This window comes from Melanotaenia boesemani, chromosome 9 (genome assembly GCF_017639745.1).
Source record: "Melanotaenia boesemani isolate fMelBoe1 chromosome 9, fMelBoe1.pri, whole genome shotgun sequence".
NCBI classification, from domain to species: domain Eukaryota; kingdom Metazoa; phylum Chordata; class Actinopteri; order Atheriniformes; family Melanotaeniidae; genus Melanotaenia; species Melanotaenia boesemani.
In genome coordinates, this window is record NC_055690.1 from 13,583,980 (window position 1) to 13,597,701 (window position 13,722).

General features: G+C 37.2%; 1 protein-coding gene across 1 annotated transcript in view; it reads right to left on the minus strand.

The window, feature by feature from the left end:
* The window catches only part of nbeab (neurobeachin b), a 188,041-nt gene extending 174,600 nt beyond the window's left edge, over positions 1-13,441 (minus strand). The window contains 1 exon segment of the mRNA XM_041993838.1: positions 12,882-13,441. Within this exon segment, the coding sequence (XP_041849772.1) occupies positions 12,882-13,151 (270 nt within the window). The 5' untranslated portion in view covers positions 13,152-13,441.
* Positions 13,442-13,722: the final 281 nt, after the last annotated feature.

Genomic DNA, 13,722 nt, shown 5'->3' on the forward strand with positions numbered 1-13,722 from the left:
TGTCTGACTTTCATTAGTTAAATTTAACAGAATTTTTATTTATTATTACTTTTGTCAGATTCATTGTGAGTTTTTCTTTCATTAGCCAAAGGGTACCAACAATTTTGTCCATGTGTGTAAGTATTAATCATGCTGCTACAACAGTGTTTCCCCACACATAGATAATACTTAAGTGAGCCGATCAAGTATTAAATGGGGAAACCTTTTTCACCTGTGAGGACATAACTGTTGTCCCCACATTTATAAGAAGTCCCCATTATAGTGTGTAGTCAGCTTTAGTGCCTATTACAGTTGTAAAGAACACACACACACACTCATGCACAAACACAGTTTTTCCATCCAGTGGCAAAGTGAATTTAAGCAACCTTTAAAAATGTTGCTGTACACAGAATGTCATGTTTTCATCAACTGGCTTGAAGTGAATAAACTACAACTGTACAGCGTCATCACTAGACGATGATGAGCATACATGTCATCACTGGAAATCAAACTTGGAGAAAGATGACAAACAAAACCAGTCACCAGTCAACTTTTTGTTTGTTAATAACAACAAAAAATTTTTTTTTTCTGTTTTTTTTTTTTTTTTTTTTTTTTAAGCAGAACTACTGATTGTACATGTGAGCAAGATATTTGTTACATCAGGTGTCTGAACCCGACTTCAATACAACTAATGGTCAAATACGGGGGGAAAAAAAAGCAAGTTATAAGTATTATTTGTTTGCTTGCATAAGTGAGTGGAATGGATGAACAAAGCAAGAAAAGACTGAGCCTGAAGGGAAAACAAAGATAATAGAAGCATAGCCTTTAGTCACTTGACCCTTCTCTTTAACATTGCCTTAACCGTTATCAGTGGGAATTTTAAAAAAAAACTGTATCCAAAAGCATTCCCATATTAATGATGCAATGTAGCTGACACACTGTGATAACTTAATTTCTTATTAAAAAACTATGCCAGTAAAATAATAGACAAAAAAAAACCTCAGAATAGAAAAGTTAACTTGCAACAGTACCTCATTTAGCTGCATGACTAATAGCTTTAAGGGTAAACTCTGTAACAAAAATGATATATTGCAGTTACTTCATAAAAACTGAAAAAAAAAACACATTTTATTAAACTTGAGGACATAAGAACTGTGTTTGGATATTGAAGAGGCACACACATACGCAAAATAAACACTGCAGACACGACAGAAAACAAACAAACAAACAAATGCAGTCCTTCACTTTGTCCTTGGCCAAGGAGAAGAAAATACATTATCGTCATGTTGACTGAGCAAATTGACAGCTCAGGGAAATTACTTTTAAACAAACAAATTTGCAGAGAATCCAAATTTCATTTTCCCTTCAAATCCTAAGAAGATTATCATGAAGTAGATCAGAGGAAACTGCCATAGGCAGAAATTGGATGGCTTAGTAAAGAACACACTTTACTGAGGAAGCACAATTTTAGCATAGTGTGTAGCCCCTCCAATGCACAAGGTTAAAACTGGAAAAATAAAAAGGCTTACTTAAAAATTCATGAAGGTGAACACTGATATTGCTGATGAATGCTGAAGTTACTGTAACTCTCTTATCATAGAGGATGTAGCATACTGGAACTATACCAGGCGCAAAATGAATAATTGAATGAATAAAGAATGAATGAATGAATGAATAAAGAATGAATGAATGAATGAATGAATGGGTACTTGACAGTTTCATGCAGGTAGAATATAATCTCTCATTCACTTGCTTAACACTGCACTAAGCGACAGAAGAACTTAAGACAAAAATTCACATTTCCAATCAACAGGACACAAGAATCCCTTAATTAGATATTTAACTAAGCCACAACTGGACCACAATCTCAGTGGAATTGCTTATCTCACTTCACTACTAAACTTGTTTAAATTTTATTTTTCTTTTAAGCAGAAAATTAAAAACATGACCCCATGGACCATTTCAGAATGTCTAATGGAGATAACTTGCATGTGCAGAGAGTCTGCAGCAGAGGCCAGATCGGCTGAAACACTCAGTTTATTAAAATCCAGGTTAAAGACCCACCTGTTCTGCTGCATTTGAATAGGTTTTATTTAAAAGTCCACATCTGCACTGTTTATTTTAAGCTTGAATTTTTAAACTTGGTCATGTCTTAATGGGGTTTTTATCTGATATTCTTTTGTTCTTTCTCTTTTGTTTTTATTTTAAATTATGCTTCAAATTTTCTGATGTTTCACTGTTTCTGTAAAGCACTTTGAATCACTGTCATTGAACTGTGCTATACAAATAAACTTGCCTTACCTTACAGAGCTGCAGAAGGACAGCATAGTGTAGGCCAGACATGGAACCATACAAACACTCACACACATACAGTATCAACGGCATGTTCATGTCATTTCCAGATAAACAGATTTCTTTATTTCTTTTCTTGTTTTCTTTTTGCTCTTAAGATAGGTAAACATAAGGTTTGTATAATCATGTAAATAGATTAAAATTCAACTCTGAAATAATAGCTATTTAAGTTCAGGGAGTTCATTTTTCTATGCAATGCATTAAGTGCAATACCACAAAACAAAACAAGTTTAAGCTATCATTATACAATTATTCATCTGAAATATTCTCAAAGTCTTCCAACTGTATTCAAATCTACAGTGTTTAATCTAGTTTTTTTTTTTTTTAAATTGCTTGATAACAATCAAAAATTAGTCAGAATTAGGATCAACCAGGCATTTAAAAAGAAGTACACTTCCTGGCCAAAAGAAAAGTTGCCACCAAAGAAAAAGGTCACGCTCTAATATTTCATTGGACCGCCTTTAGCTTTGATTATGGCAGCATTCGCTGTGGATTATTTCGATAAGCTTCTGCAATGTCACAAGATTTATTTCCATCCAGTGCTGCATTAATTTTTCACCAAGATCTTGTATTGATGATGGAGGAGTCCGACCGCTGTGCAAAGCCTTCTCCAGCACATCCCAAAAATTCTCAAAGGGATTCAGGTCTGGACTCTGTGGTGGCCAATCCATATATGAAAATTATGTCTCATGCTCTCTGAATCACCCTTTCACAATTTGAGTCTGATGAGTCCTGGTATTGTCACTTTGTAATATGGCCGTGCCATGAGGGAAGAAAAAATCCATTGATGGAATAACCTGGTCGTTCAGTGTATTCAGGTATCAGCTGACCTCATTATTTTGGTATGTTTCTGAACCTAGACCTGACCAACTGCAGCAACCCCAGAACATAGCACCCACAGGTTACTAGAGTAGGAACTAGGCATGACGGCCGCATCACTTCATCTGCCTCTCTTCTTACCCTGATGCTCCCATTACACTGGAACAGGGTAAATCTGGACTCATCAGACCCCATGGCCTTCTTCCATTGCTCCAGAGTCCAATCCTTATGCTCCCTAGCAAAGTGAAGCCTTTTTCTCTGGTTAGCCTGACTGATTAGTGGTTTTCTTATGGCGACCCAGCTGTTCAGTCCCAATCCTGTCACATTGTGTGTGTGTGTGGAAATCAAGTCAAGACAAGTCAAATTTATTTAAACACATTTAAAAACAACTTCAGCTGACCAAAGTGCTGTACAAAGCAAAGCAGATAAAATTCCTAGGCCATCATTAAAATAAATGTTCTTACTTTCACTATAAAACATAGCCCTAAGTTCTACTGGTGTTTTTTAACTATCCGATTTCACCAACCACCACCGTTAAAGTGATTGCCGACACTATCAATCAAGATTTTGTTCCAACCACATTTTTTCCTAGAAGACGATGGTTCTGCACTATCTTTCCAGTTTTTAATAATACGTTGGCCAGCTCTTAATTCAATTTTAGTAGCTTCTGCTAGTTGTTTCCTCTGCTTGATGCATGCCAATGATTTGACCCTTCTTAAACAGATTCAAGTCTTTTCCACAACCACAGGATGTGTCTTTCGACATTTTTGGGGTTAAATAACTCGCTGCCAGCTGAAAGATAATCACCCATACAGTAAGTATCCAATAGGAGGCTCATACCTAATTGCTTAGTTAAATCTAGTTAGTGACTTTTTATTTAGCCAAGCAGTGTATAACAGAGTAAACTAAAGAATCAAATGCCCAATAATTTCAAATGAATATGTATTATATATACAGAGGGTACAGAAACTTTTCAGACCCCTTTAAATTTTCCATTCGTTTTATTGCAGCCATTTGCTAAAATCAAAAAAGTTCATTTTATTTCTCATTAATGTACACTCAGCACCCCATCTTGACAGAAAAAAAAAACAAAAATGAAGAAATTTTTGCAAATTTATTAAAAAAGAAAAACTGAAATATCACATGGTCATAAGTATTCAAACCCTTTGCTCAGTATTGAGTAGAAGCACCCTTTTAAGCTAGTACAGCCATGAGTCTTCTTGGGAATGATGCAACAGGTTTTTCACACCTGGATTTGGGGATCCTCTGCCATTCTTCCTTGCAGATCCTCTCCAGTTCCGTCAGGTTGGATGGTGAACGTTGGTGGACAGCCATTTTCAGGTCTCTCCAGAGATGCTCAATTAGGTTTAGGTCAGGGCTCTGGCTGGGCCAGTCAAGAACGGTTGCAGAGTTGTTCCAAAGCCACTCTTTTGTTATTTCAGCTGTGTGCTTAGGGTCATTGTCTTGTTGGAAGGTGAACCTTCGGCCCAGTCTGAGGTTCTGAGCACTCTGGAGGAGGCTTTCTTCCAGGATATCTCTGTACTTGGCCGCATTTAGGGCATTGCGAATAATCGATAAAATCAATAAAGCGAATTTTCCATTCCAGAACAGTGTTTGTCTGACAGATTTTCAGTGAAGTGACCCTTCACTCATGCCTGGGATTTAGCTGTACACATAACTGCAGTGAGAAATGCTGCTCTCTATAAGATGCAGAAGTCAACTTTGGCCCACAAACTCTAGTCAGGAGACAACCTTCATCAGGGGAGTTATTTCTGCAGTGGACCCTGTGTGATTAGGATCCAAATGGAAAGAGTTGTGTTCCATATTTCTATGCAAGATATGAAGTCATTTATATGGTGGAATAGTTATGACATTATATGCTTTATTTTTGCTGGCATTTGTTTATATAAATAAATTAATAAGTTTATTTATGTTTTGTAAAAGAAAAAAAAAATCGATTAAAATCAGAAATTGAATTTGGTTATAAAAAATCTGAGATTTTGGCAAGATCTGTGATTTGCCACAATTCTGTCTCTGAGCTCCTTGGGCAGTTCCTTCAACTTCATGATTCTCATTTGCTCTGACATACACTGTGAGCTGTAAGGTCGTATATAGACAGGTGTGTGCTTTTCCTAACCAAGTCCAATCAGTTTAATTAAACACAGCTGGACTCCAATGAAGGAGCTGAACCATCTCAAGGAGGATCAGAAGAAATGGACAGCATGCGAGTTAAATATGAGTGTCACAGCAAAGGGTCTGAATACTTATGACCATGTGATATTTCAGTTTTTCTTTTTTAATAACTTTGCAAAAATTTCTACATTTCTGTTTTTTACTGTCAAGATGGGCTGCTGAGTGTACATTAATGAGAAATTTTTTTTTTTTTTTTTTTTTTTCGATTTTAGCAAATGGCTGCAATAAAATAGAGTGAAAATTTTAAAGGGGTCTGAATACTTCCCGTACCCACTGTAGCTTTGTTCTTTGTTATTTAATTTAAATGTACAGAATAAACTTCCTCCACAAAGCCCATTTAATCTATAAACTCTGTTTTTAGAAAAGTTTACAAACTTTCTAAAATGCAACAAAAACTTAAATCTCCATTTTCTAAAATTCGTTTGAACCCAGCATTTAAATAGACACAAGTACAAAGGATATTACCTTCAGTGTCTTCAGTGACAACTTTGATCATACTTAGGAAACTCAAAACTATACATGATGCCAGTTATGTAAAAAAATAAAAAAAGCAGAGGAAAAGAAGCCGTCCTGACTGCTCTGCTTTATTTTTTAAAGCAGTCAGACATAGTACCACATTATTGCATGCACAACTTTCACATTTCACTCCTAAGACCCCAACTAAGGCACACAGATCAAAGAATGCAGGTCTCTTATTATTCTAACGACTGGTAATCCATTTTCTTAGAACTTCAAATACTCTGTAATACATCACCTTGCCCAGTCAGAGGCAAATGCAAGATTTTCTCCATCACTGATGCATCTAACATATATTAACTAAATCAAACAAAGAAAACCAGACCAGCTTTTCTATGCCACTCCATCTATTTTGAGTGAAATTACGTCATTCTTGAAGGAAGGACTCAAAAGCTCATCTTATAAAATGCATTTTTCATTTGAGACTACCTATACATGAAAGACTAATGGCATCTAATTAATTACGATAAAGAATGATGGCACAGAGTATCTTTGTGATTAACTTATTCAATTACACAGTGACACAAACAAGATTTTTTTAAGGTCACAGGGAGCTTTGATCAACTCTCATCTAATTAATTTGATAATGTTTATAGTGAAGCAGTCTGTTGGTGTGAGAAAACTGTCTCTTCAAGCTGAAAAATTAGCTACTATCATTGTGAAACAGAATTCAACAAGTACCACATTGTCCAGAACTGTCTCAGTAGGTTTCATTTCCATAAGGTGGCAGGGACATTTACATAGAGAAAATAATTGTACTTCTTCACACTCCTTTTTCAAACTTCTTTATATGATTTGATGATAATAATTATTGTTGTTGTTTCTTTTTAAATTATTTTCTTTTTGTATGTAGTTTCTCTTTCCTTTGTTTGTGTGAAATAAATAAATTCATGCATTCATTCATTGTCCACTTTGTCACTTTGTCCACAAATCAGTGGCCAAACTTAAGATTTTAAAACCTCAAGTTTGGCATTTTGGCTACAGCCATCATTTAATCATTGTCTTTTTTTTAAGACATTAAAAGAGTGCACAAAATGCATTCATACAGTGGTGACTAGTCACATTTTATTTTTCTGCATTATCATCCATTTTAGTCTGAATCAACCTCTAATTTCTAAAATATATAATTAAATCCTGTATTAAAGAGTAATCAAAACTATTTATAGCTGTCCCCTGATGGTTCTTATAGAAAATACAGGCTTAACACAGGTTTAAGTCACATCTACATTTGGTTTTACTTTACAGACTTTGACACTACATCCAGCAAGTCTATGGGTTTTAAGCGGTACTGCATTGGCACCGGTTCCCGACAGGTTTGAACAGAGGTACTGATCTGCTTGAAGACAAAGTATGTTGCTGTCTGTATCCAAGTGTACCACAGTAATAACAAACCTGTGTTTAAATACTGTTATTACCACTCATGGGAATGACTAACCTTTTGGAAACATGAGTAATCCCCCAAAAACGTAAACTAAATGCAAAAACATGCTTGAAATATTGTTGCATATCAGGAAGTACTTTAAAGAAACATTAACAAAGATAACTCAAGGTTCAACATAAGCAATTGTCAGGGATCAGAAAACTGAGTATGAGCATGCAGTTGTCTTATAAAGTGTGATGGCCGCCTAGGCAGCCACACACATTGAGCCCGGTCTGGTAACCTTTTTCTTCATTTCAGTTCATTCAATACACATTTTATTTGTAATATTTACCATTTCTTTTATATTTCACATTTTTCTTAGCAAGTTTGGCGGGGGGGGGGGGGTTGACTGATTGGGTGCACACTTTTAGTTGACTCATTCTTGTCACCTTGTTAGTTTGGTTTATTTTCTGTTAATATGCATTTTCTTTGAGTTACTAGTTCCTGGGGAAGTTGCTGTGTGGGAGGCCCAGGCCTGCTAAGAGTCCCAGCTGAGGTGGACCTCCTTTGACGAGGCTACAGCCTAATTGGACTCATTCATCTTCCAAAAAGATAGTGGGAGAGGGGTTTAGATTTTCTATTGTTTTGTATTACTTTATTTGTTCTTTATGTTGTTCCTAAAAAACCACAACCAGCTGAACCAAAAGACTACAGACCAGTCGCCCTGACATCTCACGTCATGAAAGTCCTGGAGAGACTCTTACTGGCTCACCTCAGCAAGCAGGTGAAGACCTTTCAGGACCCATTACAGTTTGCATACCGTAATGGGCTTGGGGTTGAAGATGCCATCATATACCTGCTTCAGAGAGCCCACTCTCATCTGGACCAGTCAGGCAGCACTTTGAGGGTCATGTTCTTTGATTTCTCAAGTGCTTTTAATACGATTCAGCCTGCTCTGCTGTGTGAGAAGCTGCAGAAATTCCAGGTGGATCCCTCCACAACCACCTGGATTTACGACTACCTCACAAACAGACCACAGTTTGTGAGACTGAAAGGTTGTGTGTCTGAGATGGTGGTCAGCTGCACTGGAACACCACAAGGGACTGTACTTTCACCATTTCTATTCACGCTGTACACCTCAGACTTCCAGTACAACTCTGAGTTCTGTCATCTGCAGAAATACTCTGATGACTCAGCAGTTGTTGGGTGTATCAGTGATGGACAAGAAGCAGAGTACAGAGAACTGGTCGGTCAGTTTGTGAAATGGTGCGGTGACAATCATCTCATCTTGAATACCAAGAAAACAAAGGAGATGATTGTTGACTTCAGGAGGAACAAGAACACACATAGAAGTGTTTCCATCATGGGAGAGGAGGTGGAGGTGGTGGAGGAATACAAGTACCTTGGAGTTCAGCTGGACAACAGACTTGAGTGGAAAAGCAACACTGAGTACATTTACAAGAAAGGTCAGAGCAGACTCTACTTCTTAAGGAAGCTGAGATCTTTTAACGTCTGCACCAAAATGTTGCAAATGTTCTACAGGTCTGTTGTTGAAAGTGCAATCAGCTTTGCAGCAATCTGCTGGGGCAGCGGCATCAGAACCAGAGACTTGAAAAGAATTAACAAACTGATCAAGAAAGCCGGTTCTGTGCTTGGAGTAACTCTGGAGCCGCTGGAGTTGATCATCAAAAAAAGAATTCTGTACAAGCTGACGAAGATAATGGAAGATCCTTCACACCCTCTACACAACGCCGTGACGAAACAACAGAGTGTGTTCAGTGGGAGGCTTGTTCAAGTCCGATGCAAGACAGAGAGATACAGAAGATCCTTCCTTCCAGCAGCTATCAGGCTGAAGAACAAAGCCCTTAATTAATTAATGTGATTGTTTTACTAAAAAATTACTACTACTACAATATTGAATTTCCCTTTGGGATTAATAAAGTAATTTTCATTCATTCATTCATTCATGTAGAAGTATGATTATTTAGATTTCTGTTTCCCTAATAAGTTATGAATCTAAATTGTTTAAGTTCTGTTGTGAATTAGTTAAGTTTATTAAGTTAGCTGAAGATAGTTATGTTATGTATTTCCCTCTTGTGTCAAAATGGTCTGATCAGCCAGTGTATATAGTTTCCCTTGTGTGTCAGTTTGTTAGGTCATGTAGTTTTCAGTTCCTGATGTGGATGTTCTGTTTATTTGACCTCTTTTAGGGGCCCAGAACTTTTATTTAGGAATTTGTATTTTTTTTGTTTTTTTTTTGTAAAATTAAATGTCAAAAGACTTTTTCTTTAAAAAACCTCCTGTGCTCTCTTCATCCTTGGCCTCGGTCCCTCACATAAAGCCAGTCAAAACAAATATGAAGCTATCATTTATTTTTCCAAATTGAAAGCATTGCTGCCATTGTTAGCCCTGCTAGCATTCCATGAAGCTTTGCGCCGAGTCTCTATAAATCACAAGCTACGTTTACAAAATGTCAACAAATCAGACCCTGTTATTTTCTTGCTGTGGCATGTATGATCGCAAATGGAAGAATAACCAGCCGCTGGCTTTGGAGCTTCCTTCAAAAAGTTTTGAAATTAAACTAATTGAATGTATTAAATGAAAAAATACTTTATTAATTCTAGATGAAAATAGCTAAGTTTTGCATAATATGTTTTGCACAATTAGCAGAAAAAATAGTCCCCAAACAAAACTGAAACAAATGGGCAGTATAAAAAGTAGCACAACACGATCATGAATACAAACAAGAAAATCCCAATTGAAAGTTGAAAAGTTCGTCAGAACATGGAAGAATATCATTCTTTATAAACAAAATATGTTCCACATTTCTAAATAGCCTGTTTGAAGGTGTTTACATGATTTTTAGAAAACTGCTAAAGTAGTGATAACTTGATTAATAAAACTGCAATGCAACTCATTTTAAAGCAGCAAGTGAGCCTCCCAACTGTTAGGAATTAGCAAGTATGCTAATACAGTATGCAAACACAGATGAGAAAGAAACACTGCAGCAGAGCAAGCTACTTCTGTTGGGGGAGTTTTCTGGAAATGTTTTCAGTGAAAGATTATGATTGGTGACTAGTAGAGGAGTTCATTCCCCCTTAAGAAAGCCCCGACCAGCATGGTGAAACATGTAATCCAAAAATCTTGTAGGTTTAAAGATCATGCTGGCTTTTATCTCAGGGGAAAATGTGGTTCTAGTGTGCTTGAATTCATATCAATATACTGCATCTCTGTTCATAAATCAAATCCTGCAGAATTTCCTCTCTCCTACTCCATTAGAAGATTCACTTATATTCAGACTCATTCATCAAATATATAGAATATTCTACAATTCACCTGTCAGTTAGACTTGCTTATGATAAGACACTAAGACAAACATAGCCAAAAGGATCTACAACTTAAAAAAATACACATGTAGCGAGACAGACAGCAGCTCTGGTGCATTGGGTAAATTACAAAAATGTTGAATATGAGGTTTTAGTTGTAGTTGTGATATATTTTACCTCAGAGATAAAAAAAAAAAAAAAATCATTGGACTCTATCCAATTGGTATTACATTCAAGATGATCACACTTTAGTGAAAGTCTGCCACGTGTGATGTCTTCATTTCATGTCTTATGTCAGTAACCATTTGATACTAAAAGAACATTAAGGTGAGTAACACTTTCAAATGGTTCTGATAACTCTGATCTAAGATGACAGTCTTGAAAATCATGCTTTTGAATTTATATCAGCCAGCTGTTGACAGAACATGAGAGCCTTATGACACAGTCTAGATAAAAATGTGATGTGAAAGCCTCTCCCTAATTTTAAAGGTCACAATATTTTTGCAAACCAATCTCCAAGTTGTTTTGCATCACAACACATTTAACTTATATCATGGAAATTCAAGCTGATTAATGTAACTTCTGTTGATGACTCTTTGCACAAGCAATGTTAGTCACGATTATTAGCTTTCATTTTCTCTCCTGGAGAAAGAGGTGAGTCAGCTGATGGGTTACAAAGGAGGTGACTAAAGTAAATTGTACATCTGGGGAAAAACTGAATCAGAAACACTTTCGTGGTAGATGTTCAAACCACAACTTCTTTGTGGTGTTCTTTGGAGATTGAGGAATTATAATTTCATTATTCCACAAATTGGATCCCATGAGACAAAGTTAAGAATTTATCAGAATCCTCAAATACTGCACTTATAAAATAACACCTCATAAGAATTTTTATAAAAAATATCATGTCCTCCTGACAGCTGACAAATAAGTGTTTTTTGGATGACGGTTTCCCACCCTCTCTATACATCTCCAAATAGCAGAAGGCATTCATGCTAAATTCAGGATGTAATTTAGAAGAAGAATCAGAATACCAATTACTGTATGATCTGGTTCCAAGATTACAACATGATATGTATTCATCTTATTACTTGGACTGAGGTCAAACTTCTGTTGTTGTGCAGAGTGAAATTTGGCCTATTATCTGCAACAGAACCACATCACAGCACTAATGGCAACTGCTAATAAACCTGTTATTCAAACGAATAGCATAAGTAAATTATATTTAATTAAAGCATACACCAAGGAGCAAAAGGCTGTGCATGCAGATGAGCAAAATGAATACAGTTAATTTTGAGAATGGCTCAAAGATTTATCTTTGGCAAATACATAAGCAATTTTGTCTAGATAATCAGGGTTGATGTAAAATGAAAACATTTTAAAAACAGATTAGTGGTCTGCAGAGTGATTCTTTGAGCAAATTTCCAATGAAAGTACTGCAAAGTGTGAGGGGCAAGGTGTCAGTGACTCTAGCTACTGCAGTAAAACTCTCATGTCTGAACATGCCAAGGGCTACAATTTGTTCTGCTCCACAAAGTGGGTCTCTGTTGTGCTGGAACAGGTTGTAATTAATCTTTAGTGCGCTAACAAGGAGAGGCCAACTACAGCAAACAGCAGTCCTGCACATGGTCAAAGCACTAGGTATGACCCAACTATATAGCCTCTCAGTTATATGTTAGAAATGCAAAAAAAAGAAAAAAAAAAAAAAAAAAAAAAAAATGACTATATTTGCTCACCTTCTTATAGTTTGCTATAAACATTCACCTCATGCCAAGTCAACATAAAATGTACCATGAGGCCATAATAATTTCACAAGTTGTCACTCTGGAGCAGACCAGTATGCACCACTTACATTTATCCTCTTTAGCACATTCATGAGGAGCGGCATATTAAGAAATTAGTACATGTTATATTGATTTTGGGCTTCCTGAAAATAACAGCCAAGCTGCCTGGGACTATGAAGATGCTCATCTTGAGCCCCACACAGAAGCTGCAGATCCTTCCTGCCTCTGACAGTCTACCCATCAGTCTATAAAATACTCAGGTGCACATCATATAAAAACACAGGTAGGGTTAAAACTTTGCTTAACTTAAAAAGTTCAGAAAAATAAAAACACCTTGTGTGTGTATGAGCGGCTTTCACATGTTCACTCCTGTTTACTCTCACATACCTAAAGGTGTTAATTAGTTAAAATGATGTATTACTTTCACAGTCTCGACGTTGAAAGCAGATATGTTGTGTTTTGTTATATGTCATTATTACGTTGTTATCAAGAAAATTATTCTAGACGTGGATTTAGGGACATGTATGCAATCAAAGGAGAATGTGTACTTACCAAATTGAGCACCGTTTCAACGATATCCCGGTTGCTAACCTCTCCAACCTGGATAAGTCCGATGAGAACAGCAAATTTCATCTTGATATTACGGATAGGAACTGCGGGGTTGATCATCCCAGCCGGGAGGACCACTGAACCCGAGCCGGACATCATCATTGTCTCACCGGCAGCAGCAGCGGAGACTGCAGCCGCGGGCTGCCGGTGACCTGGAGGACGGTCCGAGAGCGACAGGGAGCCCGGCATTGTCACCGGTTTGTCGCTTGTCATTTCCCAGTCTAACCAGGAGGTTCCAGGTGCTTGATCAACGCTTTCTTCCTCTGATGTATTTAATCACTGCTCTGGAGCATCCTGGAAAAACAGAAAGACACTCGGAAATCCCGGAAAAACAAACACACAAAAAAAAAACAGAAAAGAAACCAGTCTCTGACAGTAAACCCACTCTAGAGAGTTACAGTGACTGGGTTCAGTGTAGAGTCGGCACCAGGCAGTTAACCGAGCTGCATGACCTCCGCTGCGAACACATACAGCAGCGGTGTGTGTACGTGTGCCGCTTCAGAGCTGCTGTCCCCGCCATGTTGCCGCCCCCTGCCTGTGGTTCCACGTCCGCACCGGCTACATGTCCGCCTTTCCTCCTCGAAAAGTCCACTGCTAAGACTGGAACACCTTAGTGAAGATTGGAGTTTGTTCCATAAACATTTTTCGTTTTCTTAGTTAATGAAGTTGTTTTTTTTTAAGAAGAAGAAGAAGAAGAAGAAGCACTGATAACCTTTGCATGGCATGAAAAAACACAGGTGTACCTAATTAGTTAAATGACTTCCATCTAGTTCCTCCAGCAGTG